This window comes from Lutjanus erythropterus, chromosome 1, assembly GCF_056507025.1.
Source record: "Lutjanus erythropterus isolate fLutEry1 chromosome 1, fLutEry1.hap2, whole genome shotgun sequence".
Lineage (NCBI taxonomy): Eukaryota > Metazoa > Chordata > Actinopteri > Lutjaniformes > Lutjanidae > Lutjanus > Lutjanus erythropterus.
In genome coordinates this window covers 15,317,254-15,333,908 of record NC_139317.1, presented here as the reverse complement: position 1 = coordinate 15,333,908, position 16,655 = coordinate 15,317,254, and the positions used below count along the sequence as shown (strand labels likewise).

General features: G+C 39.9%; 1 protein-coding gene, 1 long non-coding RNA gene and 2 other non-coding genes across 4 annotated transcripts in view; 1 reads left to right on the top strand and 3 right to left on the bottom strand.

Annotated features, from left to right (window-relative positions):
• Window positions 1–784: 784 nt before the first annotated feature.
• Window positions 785–2,839, bottom strand: LOC146332748 (uncharacterized). Its single transcript, XR_014771252.1, has 3 exons — window positions 2,705–2,839; window positions 1,394–1,588; window positions 785–1,056 (listed from the first exon to the last, which is right to left on the bottom strand). It is a non-coding gene; the product is annotated as an uncharacterized LOC146332748 (long non-coding RNA).
• On the bottom strand, window positions 788–920 carry LOC146332750 (small nucleolar RNA SNORA31). The gene has a single exon (XR_014771360.1). It is a non-coding gene; the product is annotated as a small nucleolar RNA SNORA31 (small nucleolar RNA).
• LOC146332749 (small nucleolar RNA SNORA31) lies at window positions 1,174–1,310 on the bottom strand. Its single transcript, XR_014771350.1, has one exon. It is a non-coding gene; the product is annotated as a small nucleolar RNA SNORA31 (small nucleolar RNA).
• Window positions 2,840–9,568: 6,729 nt separating the features above from the next.
• Window positions 9,569–16,655, top strand: part of LOC146332747 (protein TANC1-like) — a 52,853-nt gene continuing 45,766 nt past the window's right edge. The window contains exons 1-2 of the mRNA XM_084714838.1: window positions 9,569–9,662; window positions 11,167–11,297. Of these exons, the coding sequence (XP_084570964.1) occupies window positions 11,217–11,297 (81 nt within the window). The 5' untranslated portion in view covers window positions 9,569–9,662; window positions 11,167–11,216. The remainder of the gene's footprint in view (window positions 9,663–11,166; window positions 11,298–16,655) is intronic.

Below are 16,655 nucleotides of genomic sequence, written 5' to 3'. Positions count from 1 at the left end.
ACACTGAGTAGCATTCCATTTAATTTTTTCTAGTAGAGAAAAGACAGAAATTTGAAGTCGCAGTTGTCTTACTTTTCAGCCAACTGTACCACATTGCATGAATATGCGTATTTACCACTGCTTTAAACAAATTATTGATCTGCACAGTGTTATGGTTTCAAGTATCGTGTGACAGAGTGTATTCTGATGGCAAAAGTAGCTGAAAATAGGCACCAAGTTTCCTTGAGCTGCTTATTGTAACACGTTTTAATTACAGGGTTCAACATTATGAAACAAATTCAAAATTCACAAATGCTTCTTGGACAAAATCATGTCAGCTTTACAAACTGTGTCCACAGAATGACAATTCATACAACTTGGATGTACTATGTGCAAGACAAATGCTGCTGGCAGGTGAAACCTGTCAGATACAGCAAACTAAATACAAACAAGACAAGTTTGTTTGGCAACAGGAGAACAGAAACAGTATTCCACTGGTCCAATCTCAGACGTTTGTAGTTTTGCTTATTACCTGCAAGTCAATGAAAAAAAACACATTAAGAACAAGGCAACACAGCATGTGCATGTCACAAACAGTCCAGAAACAGTTAAGTTGTAAAATATCTTTATAAACTGCCAGCTAAAAATTGACACAAATATTTGACAATGTTTTGACTAAACCTCTTCAGACTGGAACATTAGTTTGATGTACTAATACTCTAAATTTCTGCTGTCTTGAATGCAAGAGCAGTGCGCAGGAAGCAACTTCTAAATTTAGTGGATCAAGCAAAAACATCCAGCCAGGTTAACATGTATTCCTCAATTCAATCTGTGCTGCTATAGAATTTAGCAGACAGAAAGCGCGAGGAAAGCTCAGTCTAGCATCTCTATGCAAACCCAAAAGCCAATGCAGCCTGCTTCAGGTCTATCAGTGGATGCAATCTCAAGTCAACCCCAACTGTAGACAACATGTCATGCTTACCTGCAAAGTCTGACCAACACTGCTCAAACAGGGTCCGTTACTGCTGCTGGAATATCTTCTCTACAGTTTCATTTCCCCAAGGTTGGATTTTGAGACTGGAAGAAGGAGAAAAATACATTCAGGCTTGTGTCTGGTGTAGTTGATACAGATAAAAATGTCTCATGTCTAGAAGCAAGTGATGCAATATGAAGCAGTTCAGATTGCTATTTTGGGCTTATTCTCCCCTATTCAATCCGAGACGCCATGGAAAAGAGGCGGGCAGAAAGCGCAGGGACATTTTAATATTGCATCTGAAATAGTAAAACCCAGGATATCTCACAGCAGAGAGCCCAGGCTGTCAAAGATGCAGCTTGTGACCAGGCTAAAAGGCTTGATCAGTCAATTGGTTGGACTTAAACATGTGTCACCACAAATTAAACACATTTTACTCACTTTTTCCACATGACTTGATGCAGATGGTAGCTGTCCTCTTGTTTCTCAGAGCCATTTTCTCAACTAATTACACTGCCATGGCAGACTGGTGTTGGCAATGACACTGTCATCATTGGGGCTTTCTGTGGAAGCTCAAACACAGCCATCATCCTCCATCTGGCTCATACAGGTGTCCACCACATGGCAGATGATCTGCTAGGAAAAGAAGTGCAGAAGGGGGGTTATTTGCCAGTTCTGCCTAAATAAAGCAGATATTTGTGTAGGGGTAGATGATTTGGTATGAAAGTCATATTGCAACTATTTTGACTAACACTGTGATACAATTAGTGGAAATAATCAGTTTTGCAGTACATTATTCATGTTAACTGATACCCCCCCCCCCATCAAATCATAATGATATGGCATTTATTGAGGTCTGTACCAAATAAACATGTTTTCTTTTATCCGTAGAAAAAGATTTTCTATGCATCACTGGAGTACCTCATTTATGCAACTGAGAATCTAAGACTATGGCATAAATTGAGTTACAAGTTATTTACATTTTTTTAATTAGTTATCACATTGGTGAATAAATTGCTGAATTCATTGACATAGTATAGTAGTTAGTATACAGTATAGGCTACTAACGTTAAGGATGATTTGAGAAACAATGTGTCAGCCTTGTTAAACCTCAAATGTACGTTAACGCAAAAAAAAGCTAATGTCAAGCCCAAGTTTCTCATTGAAATGGTATGACCAACTGTGCAACTTGATTGAATTAAAAGGGAGTCCTAGACTTGGTGGACTCTCGCGATATTTGTATGTAGATTTTTTTTTAATAGTTAAGGCTGTTCAAATACCTCATGTTTTATATCGAGATATCGCTCTAGTCAGTATCGAACTGGGTTTCGTGACAAAAAAACAACTTCCGGTTATGGTTAGGAAAAGACCATTGTTCATGAGTCAAACCGATCACTCTCGCGAGATCTTCTGCGGGTCTGAGGTTCCCTTCTAGACACGAGTCACTGGCAACCGAGTGAAATCAAACAAACCATTTCAAACAGCTAGTGTTAAGATATCAGGTTAACATCAATTTCTCAGATGGCGTCGTGTATGATTATCTACTTCGCTAACATAACGCGTACTGTTAAGGCGGGCTAATGTTCCAACGCTAGTAAGGTGTACGAGACACATTCAGACGGTGACACAAAATGGCACCAGCCCATTTACACGTGTCTATAGATTGAGGCTTTACATTTAAAACTTAAAAACGCTCCGTTAACGGTTACTTTTGTTTCTCTTAACAGTGTCAGACGTAGCGAAAATACTTACAATTGAGCATGACGGTTGAGATGATTGAGCCGCTGAGGTTGTTCTGCATTATGTGCTACAGATGACTCCGTATCCCCTTCCAGTGAGAGTACCGCCGGTGAAAAGACTGCTAAGACTTCTGTCTCCAGATTAAATAGGTTATGACTCATTACCGCCCCCTCGAGGACAAAGAGAAAAGGGCCGCGCTGTCGCCCTCTGGTGGTCGCAGCTGGAAATGTCTCGGTACAAGTCGCGCAGGTAACCTGTTCCCCATGGAAAACAGTGTTAATGTTTGGATTCAGCGTATATTTTTGTCAAGCGTAGATGCAAAAAATGTAATAGTAGGTCTATATGGTTTATTTGCACTAACAATAATAAATGAGAGCCACCTTTTGTGTAGCCTACACGGGATTTCGTTGTTCTCAGTATACTTACACACAACTTTGCGAGAACAATTTACAGGATAGACAGAGACATACAACTAAAATCACGAATAACAAAGCAAAACAAATATATGTAAACAGAAACACGATTTAAGGTGTAGCATACAATAGATGAAAAAACAGCAATGTACAATAACATACAGGTCAACTCATACTCAACTAGTTTTTGTAAACTTCAAACAACAATACAGTAATAAGCTGCGATGGTGCAGAGTGGGCCTGCTGAAAAAACAATCTGGAGTGATGAATGTAAACGGGTTACTTTACATTTGCAAATAAATAGTATTTAACCCTTGAACAGATTTGTTACGTTGCTACATGTTAAAAACAGTATTTAAACTGTGAAATATATCATTTCTATGCTAATTTATTGTAAGTATTTTAGGCAAGTATGTCGGTATTTGTTTTTTCAACACTTTCTAAAACAAACATTACATATTAATAAAATGGTCAGCAGCAGATGCCTACAGATGTTACAATAATCACAATTTACAAAAAACAAACAAACAAAATTCTTATTTCAGTTGCCCCGCCCTGCCCGTACCCAGTCTTTGGTTGTATTGATCATTACCAACATTTTATTTCAAAAACTCCAAGCTTTCCTTTGATAATGTAAGTTAGCTTTTCCATGGCAAGTATGTTAATGTTGTCATTTAAAAAGGCTACTATAGGTCAAAAGAAATGAACGGGTTGATTAAATATTAAATCATGAAGGGCACATCATCAGATGTGGAACATAAGGCAGACAAACACGCATGTGCACGACGCGCGCCCCCGACTCTTCCTCCAACACTGCGAGTGACTGAGGAGCTGCAGCACTTCTTAATTGGACTCCTCGAGTTTAAATGGTCTCCTTCCATCAGACTCCTGTGGATTTATGTGCAGACATGCAGGCATCAAAGAACACTTAAGAACAGGTAACTTCAGGTTTCATTTTAAGATAACATCATGTTTTTATGTGTGATTACCCTTATTTGTATTAATGTTTAATGTAAAGAAATGACTCATTACCATAAATAGTTATTATAGTCTAAAAAAAAATGGTAATTAACTCTGGTTCTCCAGCAGCTGAATTAAGAACTAACAGTGGGGGTAATGGTGCCTGAAATAATGTGCTCCTAATTCAAATTAACATTTTGCTTATGGTCTTCCACAGGCGGCAGATAGTGAAGCAACAGCCCAGCTATGTTCAGAGCAGTGTTTGGAAACAGGAGAGAGGGAGGAGGGAAACGAGGAGACAAGAAGAACCAGAGGCTTCCAGGTGAGAAGAAAACTACCTGTGCAACAAAATGTGGAATGCATCAGCTTCCTGATAAACCAATATTTTATCTTTAGTTTGCTTTAATGACATTTTATGGCAGTTTTTTAGCATATGGATTATGCTTTTTTTGGTTCCTTGTTACAATTATGTATAAATTATGTTTTGTGCACACATTAGGTCTTGCATTATTTGATGGCAATATTCAGGTTCTCTTCTCTGGGGTGATTTAAGTAGAGCCATTTCAATTAGCCTAATTCATCAGTGTGTTCTGTCCTTCACACAGTGTCCCGCTGCTTGCATTTAAAGTGTGTCAGGAGAAGTTAGAGTGGGTTAGGCAAACACCCTGACCTACTAAAAAACATACTGAATTTCACATGAATTTAGGCTATGAGTGGGCTTCGACTGACTGAGATGAATCTGCACATTTATTAGAAATGTGTTTGCTCTGAACAAAATGCACATTTTGTAGTATTGTCTGTGAGAAGTGAACTGAAGTGTTTGCTGAACAACTGGAGCGTTTTGCTGTTGAAATGAAGCTTAAGATGTGTGTATTTTTCACAGGGGCAAACTTGTCAACTTGCTGCAGCAGTACAGAGGAGATTTCAGACTACGCAGTGGAGATAGATGAACATAAGTAGAGCTCAGTATTAGAGCAACCATGTTGCTCATTAATATTTAATAATTTGCTGCTCTGGGAAGCAAGAACAGAGAGGAAAGATGGAGAAGTGTGTCAGTCTCATTAAAGTGATATAGTATGTTTACAGTACATCGGGACGGCTCTGATCATTTGCAGGGAAGTATCACTTCTCCTCAAATGCTTATCATGAAAGGTTTCAAGGCAATGATTCCTCTATGCTTTGGGGAATTATTCAGTAGTATATCATGTGGATTTGCAATATTAGATCATGGACCTCTGAGTTCTTGCAAAAACAGACTCATTTGAGGTAGAAGAAAGTGAACGACTGAATCATACCACAGGGAAAACTACTGCAATCAGCTCCAACCAATATAAGTGGCAATAAGGTCTCTGCAGTAACGTGGCTTTGTGAGTTCTGATGCATAACGTTTGTTTAAAGACATGGTTGCAGTGACACTTTATTTTTCAGTACGCTAATAAGATGAAACAAGATGTACTTTGTATTAAATTACACCAAAACTAGAAATAATGTGTTCTTTATCAGACAGTAGTAGACTCTTATTAGACTTTATTAGAGGGTAATTTGGGACACATCACAAGAGAACTGCACTGTAAACTTAAGTGTGTTATTTCCCACTGTTAGACCCTTATTAGACTTTCTTACAGTGTAATTAGGGACACATTACAAAGGAACTGTAAAGTGTATTTTTTCCAACTGTTATAAAGTAATTTGACTTTCGTAGAGAGTGATTTGGGTTACAACAGAACTGCACCATAAACTTAAGTGAAACCACATAGCTGCTACTTCCCCGTTTAAAAAAAACAATATTAAAATTACAGAGGTACAGGAATATTTTATCCATGGGTGACTTATTATAATACTGTAGGAATATAATGTGATTTAATACACTCTAGTTTACAGTACAATGTGTCCCTAATTACACACCATTAAAGTATAATAAGGGTTTGATGAAGGGTTTAACACTGTCTAATAAAGAACATATCATTTCTAGTTTTTGTCTAATGTACTGTATAGTCTTAGTATGATATCAGACTGAATTGTCAACTAGTTACACTTTGATTTCCATATTCTGCCAACTCAGTGGGCGAATTCGAAGGTCTGGATCCAGGCTAGTATAGTATACTGTAAAATAAAGTGTAACCATGGCTGCACTGAGAGTGAACGTGAAAATGGTTCAAATATTGAATTGAAATATAATAAGTGCAGCCTCTTTATTGAGTGTGATCCCATTCCTTTAAATAGATGTTCTGGCATCGACAACTTTCCATTACCTCATTCAGCAATATGCCTCCAAGACAAGATATGTTCACTCTGTCGCAGCCTTATGTGAGACATATTTTATACAGCTCTCCCTGTGATATGGTACGTCTGCTGTGGAGCTGCAGCTCTGTTGAACAACTCAGTCTTTTTTATCTCTGCTGAAGCTTTTTAAATCATGTTTCTTTAACCTGAACACACTCCCATCTTTTCATGTGCCGCAGGTGGTGAGGTGTACACTCACAGCACCTTGCAGAGGGGAAGCGGCGGCCGCGCCAAACACTTCCAGGGCCATGACAGTGGCTACACCAACAGCCCACTAAAGCTGATGAGACTGACTAAGGGCATGTCCATCTCTTTGCCATCCTCCCCACTTCTCCCCCGCCAGGCCGACATAGTCCCCTCCCAGTCGTGCATCAGGTTCACAGGTGGGTTCAAGTGAAGTACTGATAAAAAGAAATCACGGTCTCATTATGAACAGCTGAGAGTGATAAGAAGCAGTCATGCATCAGGGAATATGGCTGCAAAAATAGCAGAATGCTTTCATGGGTTTGCCTTGATTAGCTGAGAGCTTCTGTGCGTTCAGCTGTTCCATACATGTGACAGCAAATACAAGAGCATACAGACTGTACCCCCTGGGCCCAAAACCATGTGACAGATTGTCAGAGTAAATGATTAAACAAAATATCTTAAGGGAAGAAACCCCAGTTAGGAGGAACGATTCTGAAACATTGTATTAATCTGGATAAAGTCGTCATCAAAGATAACTGCTAATAATATAAAATAACTCAAGGTCGACTTTCTAGCTTTTTTTCTTTTTTTCTTTTTTTTTTTTTACACCATTTGTGCCAGGTTTCTCAAACCAAATGCTGTCATGCTCGAGGTTTTAGATGTATCCATGCAAGTGTGCCATGATGCTTTTACCTACACAAATAGTCACAGATTGCTGATTCTCTGCAGTCAACTGTTGAATAAACTCAGAATGACAAAAAAGGGATCATAAAAAAATTGATTACCTATAGTCAAACATCACATCTAATGCCTCTCCCTCATTAAATTGAAAAGGCACCATTTTTATGTGGAAGTCCAATCAGTGTTGATGGGATGTATGGTCAATTTAAGCAATAAATTCCTTATTGTGTATATTGACCGGGAAAGTTTAATTGCTACAAAATCTGTTGTTTTTACTCCAGTGTTGTCACAGTGATGTAACTGGTGTAAAGGAAGAACTACAGGTTATTTCAGTTTGGATTTCTCTCTGCCTCTGGATAGACAGAGGGTGTCCTAGATGAGTATTTTTGTTTCCCAATTCTATGTTTTGGCCAACAAAGTAATAGCTAATGGCTAGGGTGGTGATACATGGCAAAATGGGCACGGGGATACTAGGAAGCTTTATGCATCCAGGCACTGCCACCACACTTTTAACAATCCACAGTCTATGAATATGCAAATATTATTAATTTCAAAAGTTTTACTGCTGGACTCCTTAGATCTCCTACTCCACCAAAATAGTCCATTCTCAGTGTATGTGCACTGGATGTTTCATGTGTTCACATCACACGTCTGAAAGTTGTATTCTGGACCATGACTTGTCTCCAGACTAGTTATAAGTAAGTCCACACAACCTCAAAACAAGGTCTTGGGTCCCAGTCCCAGTTCCGGTATGGCGTTTATGTGTGGAGTTTGCATGTTCTCTCCACATTTGCATTGGCCTCCTCAGGCTGCTCCAGTTTCCCCCTCCATAAACACACACACACACACACACACACACACACACACACACACACACACACACACACACACACACACACACACACACACACACACACACACATAGAAAAAACATGTATATTAGGTTAATTTCTCCTGTCATTGCCCTTGACCAAAGTGCTGGAGTTAGTCCCTGGGCAGTACACAGTGGCTGCCCACTGCTCCTAATGCTGAGGATGGGTTTAAAGCAGAGAATATATCACATCATTATTTACATCGCACTTATAAGATTATCTGTGTGATAAATAAAATTGACTTACCTTTAACATTACATGTGTTGAAGTCAGATGTGAAAAAACAGCACTCTAGTGTCAAACTTTGCACATATCTGCCATATTCTGCCAAGTAATCACCCTAAATCTCACACACTGGACCTTTAAATTCCAAGTAATATGACTGTAAACAAAACAAAACTTTGAGCGGAGGATGACTTTAATAATTATAATAAGCATCTTCTACATCATAAAGGGGTCAAATTTAACATTTTCTTCAATGTGCATACTGCTTCTTGAATACTGAATTATTTAATCAATCTAACACATTTTTGCTACAACCGTGAGCACTGTAACTAATAAACAAACAAACTATGTGAATGTTGAAGGAAATATGAATTTGTTTTAAAATGTTTTCACCTAAAACAAATACTTCTTAAAGTTTTGTGACATTTGTAATAATGTATACTATTGTATACAATGTAATGTATACATGTTTACCTGGTGGGGGCCTCACTTAAAAAAAAACAGCACTAGGTGGCAGTGTCCTGCAGCAAGTACTGCCATTCAGAAAAAAGGTGCTCTTACATTTCATTGCATGCAGCACTGCCTTGTTTTTCACCCAGTACACAGAACGAACATGACAGGGAAAATTACAGCAAGTAAAAATATATCCTGTCATGTCATCTTCGTATTTTTAGCAGTCATACAAAATCACACGTCGAGCTCTATGTTAAACTGCTCAGAGTGTCTCTGAGTGGGTCCACATGCGTGATTCAAACACTGAATAACCTTGAATGTGAAAATTCTGTGCATTTTAGTCAGTGTACACAAACATGCTCATCTCCAGTCCTAAAGAATCTGTGCTTCCAAGAACCCTCAGATGTTGTTGCATAAATTGAGACACACCCACACACACATCAATATGAGTGCACCGCTGTCCCTGCCATCTCATATACACACACAAACACACACACATGCACACACATTAGCAATGTTAATATATTATAGATAAACACCCACGGTACAGTGGATATTGTACTGTTTGCATGCATGCCTCGCACTCTATACATACTGCTTTATACTCCTGGGACACAATTCAAATTCTGCACCACAGATCTCATCTGGGGAGGCTTAATCTCTCCCTCCCTCTCTCTCTCTCTCTCTCTCTCTCTCTCTCTCTCACTTTCTTTCATATCCCTCCTTATCTCCACCCTCTATCCCTCCCTCCCACCCTGCCTGCTCTCCCTCCCTCTCCTTTCTCCCTCTCTGCTGTGGCCGAAGGACGGGTAAGGAAGCTGGAGTGTGTGGATGGCTCTTCCAGCGGGAGAGAACCTCCTGTCTCTGCCTCGTGCCGTGGCAAGACAGACCACAGAGGTGAGAACGGGAGCGTGTGGGCGTGTGTTCAGCATCATGTCTGTTTTTCCAGGTATTGATCAGGGTGGCTGAATGAGAATGAATGGGGTGGAGGTTGAGGGGAGAATGAATGATGAGATATATGAGGGAAAGTGAGTGTGTGGTTGTTTTCTAAAGGCTTTGCAGTAAGTTTGTATGTAGAGACAGTGATGCCTGTGTAATCCTCTGTGCATTACTGAGAGTAGGTTTGTTTTATCACAGTTTCTCCGGAGTCTTTGCTCTGACTTATCTGCATGCAGCCCGTGCAGTTAAGGTTAGATTAGAGCAATAACAGTGCAAATACTCTCATCTCAGCCAGCTTTCTTTGTATTTCTGACCACAGGGCTACCCTTAGGCTAAACAGATTTTATGAGGCATCTTCCATCCTGGTTGCCAGGCACCTCTCAGCTTCCCGTTTCCAATGGCAACTGCTAGGTGGTTTGATGAATAGTACTGGACATTCAGTTTGTCCTCATGTTACTCCAGATTGGATCTCAGTGCACTGCTGACTAGATGCAAAGTTTTCTCTCTTCCCCCTCTCTCAAACACACATTCACCCTTCTTCCTCCCCGAGTCTTCAGCAGCTTTTCAAGCTGTGAAGTGAAAAGAGTATCGACAAAGGCTATCACCGGGGCGCCGTGTGGAACAAAAGTTACCAGGCTTGGCTCTCAAAATTGACCTTGATCCTCTCAAGGGCTAGGCTGAGCACAATTGGGTTGAATGTAAGAGGGATGTGATGCAGTACCTTTAAAAAGGAGAGCGTGAGGCAGCAAGACAGAATGAGAAAGAAGCAGTGGAGGGAGTGCGAAAATGAACGCAAAGATGTTTGTGAGGAGGAGTGAGCTGTTCTTGTAATCCGTGATGTCCTGTCATGCTGTTAGTATGCCTACTCAATATGCATGTTACTCAGCTGATAGCAGCACATAGGTGAAGCGTGAGAATGGAGGAATGTATTGCTCAGCTGCTGCTAAAGCCTGACTCCGCAGAGGTGAGCGTGGACCTGAGAGGAGCCGGGGGTTGGAGGTCAAAGCATCAGGGGAGCCTTAAACAGTGATAAATGAATGCAGCACATGGCCTGTGTCAGCCAATCTCTCCTGGAGCAACGATGAAGGCAGAGCCAAGGCACTCCTTCTCTCGGCTCCCGAGTCGACACTGAGCTCATTGAAATTCACAACCCGTCTCTTAACCGAGAGCACCTGGCAGGCGTGTGCACAGGCAAACTCACAACCTCACACAACCTCTTGCTGCCTCAACCAGGGACTGGAAAGCCACTGTCTGTGCATTCATAATCAGGGCAGCTGGGGCTGTGCTGACCTGTGGATGCATGCATTTCTCTCAGTCCACTGGCGATGCTGCTGGGTGGGAACCTTGCGAGAGCGAGCTGAGCTGAAACGAAAGCGTCGATTTAGATAGCGATTTCATCGGGGCCTTGGCATGTTTCTATATGCTTGTTAATCGGTGTGACCTGAATGTGTGTGTCTTCCAGATCTCCACGTGGAGCCCCAGCTGGGCTCCTCCCTTTCTACCCAGGAACTGATGACCAGACTATGCTTCTTATTGGGAGAAGTACCATCCGGCACTGCTAGCTCTCCTATGGAGGACAGGAGGGAAAAGAAGGTAGGGCAGCATATTGATTCAGTGGCCCTTTGCTGTCATGTCATATAAAAAGGCGATGGATGGTTTGTGAAACGACCTTCTGTTTTTAGCCCTCATAATACCATCAGGATCTTAGTTTCTGCTTTACACGTTTAATTATTTCTTACTAAAGATTAGTTGATTGAAAATTAAGTTGCATGCAAAGTAGGGATTTGGGGAATTGGCATCATTTTAAATGACACTGCAATTGTGATATGATTGTGATATCAGAGGGAATTATAATTTTTACATTAGTAGATGCCAGTTGGCACAGCCCCAGTTTGGAGAGGCAGAGTGGACTACTGACAGTGAAGCTAAGAAATTAATTGCTCTGGATGGTGTCAGCAACAACAGGTATTTTAGCCACTTAGAAAAGCTCCACCAAAAACAATATATATATGAGGTTAAGTGTATGCCATCTTAGAATATTTTCATAGCTTTATTTTGCCATCAGTCAGCCTTTTCTGATCAGAAACCGCCATCATATGAGCCAAATATTGCTCTATCCAAACCAAGCAAACTCCATAGACAGATAAGTAATTTTACCTTGCAGAACGTGGGAGTCTACTGCTGTCTTGATCTGTTTATTTGTGTTATTGTGTGACTTTGGTGTGTTTAAAGGGTTAGTTCAGTTTCATGAAAGTCAGATAATACCACAAACAAATGAACAGATTGAGGAAGGGAAAGCAGCAATGTCTGTGTTCTGTGAGGTAAAATTATAGATTTTGCCAATGGAGTTTGGTTGACTTGGAGAGAGGGGTATTTGGCTTGTATAATGTTTCCCATTTCCCACAGTGAAAATATTCTAAATATAGCATAAACTTAACCTTTGTTTCTTTTAAGTGGACTTTTTTTTGGACTTTTAAGTGGTTAAAATACCTGTTGTTACTGGTGCCCCTCTTCACTTCTCTTCTTTCTTGTTCTCTTCTTTGCAATCCAAATGCCATCTACTGACCATTGATAAGTACGTCACACAACCTTACATCAGATAACCCAAACTATCCCTTTAAAATAATTATGTGGCTTTTGTGAGGATCTGTACCAAACAAAGATGTTTAAGTCTGTATAAATGATTTATAGGGAAAGACATCTCTGCAACATGACAATGGTATTTTGACACACATTTCGCCTTTAAAGCTATAATATGTAACATTTTCTGCATTAAATTTTAGAGTTAGATTTCATCTACAATTCAGCAGATACACACAGAAGCCATAAATGTTCTATTAACGCATGAAATCTAACAATGGTTATGATTTTGTCGCTTCCAGATTGATCAGCAACTTAAAAGACAATAAACAGTGAAAATCTAGAGGACATTGGGGCATATTTCAATGTAAAAACACATATTTGATAACCCATTAGCTACCATTCATCTACTCCCAAGCTAACATGACCATTTGATAGTGTTATATGGCGCCATAGGTAGCAAGGCGTAAATGAGTTCTGAAATATCAATGCACACATTATAGAGACACATTTATTTAAGCCTGGACGTAAAACTCATTGGATGTAATGAGGCTTGTAACGTAGGCTAACATTAACTGTCTTGATCTGGCCTTAGAAATCTTCTGGTTAGCCTGAGTCACTCACATTATGTGACATTTTGCTCACTGGAACACATATTTCTGTGTAATGTGGATTACACCCAACACAAAAGTATGTTAAGCACTTTTGCAGTAAGTGTTTCGTGTGGCAATTATGATGGTAGTTTTGTTAGCTAGGAAGTGGCTGAATGCTAATGTCTCTCTGGACTCTGACTGTCCATTCAGTTGATGGTCAATCGGGAAGCAGTGAAATGATAATTTGTCAGATTTTTTAAAGTTTGTGTGACTTGTAACTATGAAGCAGTGTGACATTTGAGCTTCTCACCCTGAGTGTGACGTCAGACGAAAGTGGTCGTCTTGTGAATATGGTGAATTGTGGTTGTTTAACAGTGACAAAAACAACTCCCATGATCCTGCGCTACTTCAAGACACAATTAAATTATGTCTTTTGCGGTTCTTTTGATGTGATAGAGACTAACTGCAGAACTTCCTCATTGTGGGAACATTGTGTTAAATACTGTGTGAGATTTGAGCACCCAAATGCCCCTTGGAAAAATGGATCGATATATATTTTGAAACATTAATAATTGTGTTGCTATGCCTCCGCAGGGCTCCGTTTCTCAGTGCCCTATTAGTTTAACCCTTCTGTGTGAGGGTTATTGAGTGTGCTTATGTCCCTGCATCTCTATGCCTTTGTATTGCTCAGCCTTGGCCCATTTTCTCAGCCTCATTCCACCACCTGAGCTCCAGATTCAGTCAGTTTCACAGAGATAGCGAGGCTCATATGAGGAATGTGGGTTGTCCTGGCTAAGATAGATGAGGCACTGGTATAAAGGGAATAACAGTGAGCTGTTTCAACTCTGCTGCCTTGTCTCCCTACAGTCTCTGTGTTGCAGAAATGTTGCATCAGTAATGAGGAGACCTGAAATGCACGTGAACAAACCGCAAGGATAAGGAATATAAAAGAAATACTACATTTTTTCTTAGAAAACATGTGCATTTATTAACACAGATGTCTTGATGTTGTGAAAAGAGTTTGAGCTCTTATAAACGCTTCTCATCTCTTTTATCGCTGCCCTCGTTGGTAAAAGGCCACCTACATTAAAGGACCATTGTGTAGGATTTATTGCAATATAGTGGTGAGCTTGCAGATTGCAAACATGTCGTCTCCCTCTTGACTTCCAAGCGTGTAGGAGAAACTATGGAGGCTGCGAAACTCGTGCAAAACATGAAGGGCTGTGTTTGGTTTGGCTGTTCTGGACTACTACAGAAACATGACGGTGCAACATGGCAGACTCCGTGGAAAAGGACCCACACCCTCTGTGGATATCAACGGCTCATTCTAAACACAACGATTCTTATTTTTAGGTGATTACGCTGTAACGAAAACATACTTATAAATATTGTATTCCATTTCTGCTATATTCGACAAGCAAATGCCCGTAAATCTTACACATTGAATAAATGCAAATGTCAACAGTGATTCAAAATATTTTGAAAGGCCAGTGAACAAATCCACTTTAAGAGACATAGGTAAATTCCATACATTAAAATGTATTAGGAATTAATTTGTAAAAACAGATCAACACCATTCTTAAGATGAATAAACCAGCACCAGTTTGATTGATATTCCCCTGAGAGATACCCATTTTTGCAAAAAACACTAATATTTTTAAGCACTGGCCCACCAGTTGTGGGCCAAAGTTGTGTAAAACAATACAGAATCAATGATTTAACACAGCACATTCTTCCTTGACTGTGACATTTGTGTTGTTCACTTTTCCCATGAATTGTGGTGTGATTTTTCCTGAAGGCATTGTTTCTGATGAAAATGAGCAAGACTGAGGAAATTAGCGGCACAAACTGTAGTACATTACAGCCTTAGATGTGTCACATTCAAGCTACTTAAAAATCCAGTGTGTAAGATTTACATTGACCTATTTGCAGAATATGACAAAAATTTAATATAAAATTCAGAAGTATGTTTTCATTAATATATAATTGTCTGAAAATAAGAATCACTGTGTTCACCTGAATGATGCTACAGAGGGCGTGGGTCCTCTTCCATGCCATGTTGCACCGCCATGTTTCTACAGCAGCCCAGAATGTACAAACCAAACACTGGCTCTAGAGAAAGCCATTTATGCTTTTCACAAGTCTTGCAGACACAGTAGTTTGTCCCTCACACTTGAAAGGGAGCAGTATTCAGTTGGTTGCAATCTACAACCTCACCACTAGATGCCACTAAATCCTACACACTGGTCCTTTAAAATATATGTAATATATATGGGAAAAAAGGAAGTCATTCTTCCGACTTTGGTGTGTTCATGAACTTTTAAGTCATAATGTGGAAAAAGCATGGATGCTGCACCATTATATTCCCTTAAACTACTAAAATATTGCTTTACCTGACTAGTTATTAGAGGTAATGCTAATAAATATCTTTTCCAACTAACCTAGGTCACTCTGTGACTGTGTAATTAATACCAGTCTACACAACAACAAACAAAATTTAAGACATTAAGCCTCATAAAAAGATGATTTATTGAGGGCTGCTATAGTAGTCTGCAATACATTGTGCAGACGTTCCTTGTATAATGTATAGGCCATTTCTCTTCTCTCGAAAAGTGGACTTAGGTCAAGGCTCTTCATCAGTAGGTGTGATATTGCTGAGCTGGAACTGTGACAACTTTTTGAAAAACCATCTCAGCTTCTTTCAACCTGATTCTTATTTTTTGAGGCTTTTTCCACCATGGTGATTTACTGTATTCAAAATTACTTTGTATTTTGCTTTTGCATGCAGTTGCTCCACATTGCTACCCAAAACACACACAGTTCAACTCGAAAAAGCCACGGAAGCAGGTCCTTTTAACACAGTGGCACACACTGTAATGGTACTGTCATCCAATGTCAGATTCCCCAAGCCCTGAGACTTGCATATATTGTGGTATTAGATGTTTAATTTGAACTAGTACCCTCATTCAGGCAATCCGATGCTGTGTTCATTGGATTTTCAAGTCTTAAAATGCATCCTGGCATCTGTGAAAAATGTTCACAATTCATTTCCGTCTTTGTGAAATCATCCCTGTGTGGAACGGAAGAATGTGTGCACAGTGACTTTTGCACTAAGTGTCTATAGCGAGTGATTTAGTTTTGAACACAGCCAGCCGTTATTATATAAAACTGGGAAAATGACAGCCAGGATGAAAATAACTGGAATTATCATTTCATTTCCCATCTGTGTGCACACAAGCATGCTCAATCACAAACACACAAAACAGTGTGCATGAAGGCAAATACTGTCATAGCATAGCAGCGTGGAGTACTGTTACAAAGGGTGACAACTGACACTGTTCATTTACTACACTTTGAAGATAGAAACGCTTAGGTATGTTTCTTTTCTTTCTCTCCTGTTCCTCTTTGTGCAGCGTTGATCAAGTTGAGCGTGTTTAGACGTCTTTAAGGTAGAATAAGCAGGATTTATCAGTTGCTGTTTGTAAGCACACAAGAAAGATAGTTGATTAGCAGCCGGGTGGCTTGGTTGGTGGAGCATTTGCCCATGTGTTGGGGCTGTGGGTCCTCTGCAGTGGCCATGGGTTCAACTCCCACCTGCAGCCCTGCCAGTAAGACCATGAAAGGGCCAAATGAAATTTTAAAAAAGTAAAGAAAGATAGTTGATTATCTAGTCTCATTCCCAGATGGCAAATATCAACATTTTGAGTTGGTAAAGCATTCCAAGCGAAGCAAAATAATGAGAAAATAAGAAGGTACAGGCGGAGGGCAGGCTGCTCTG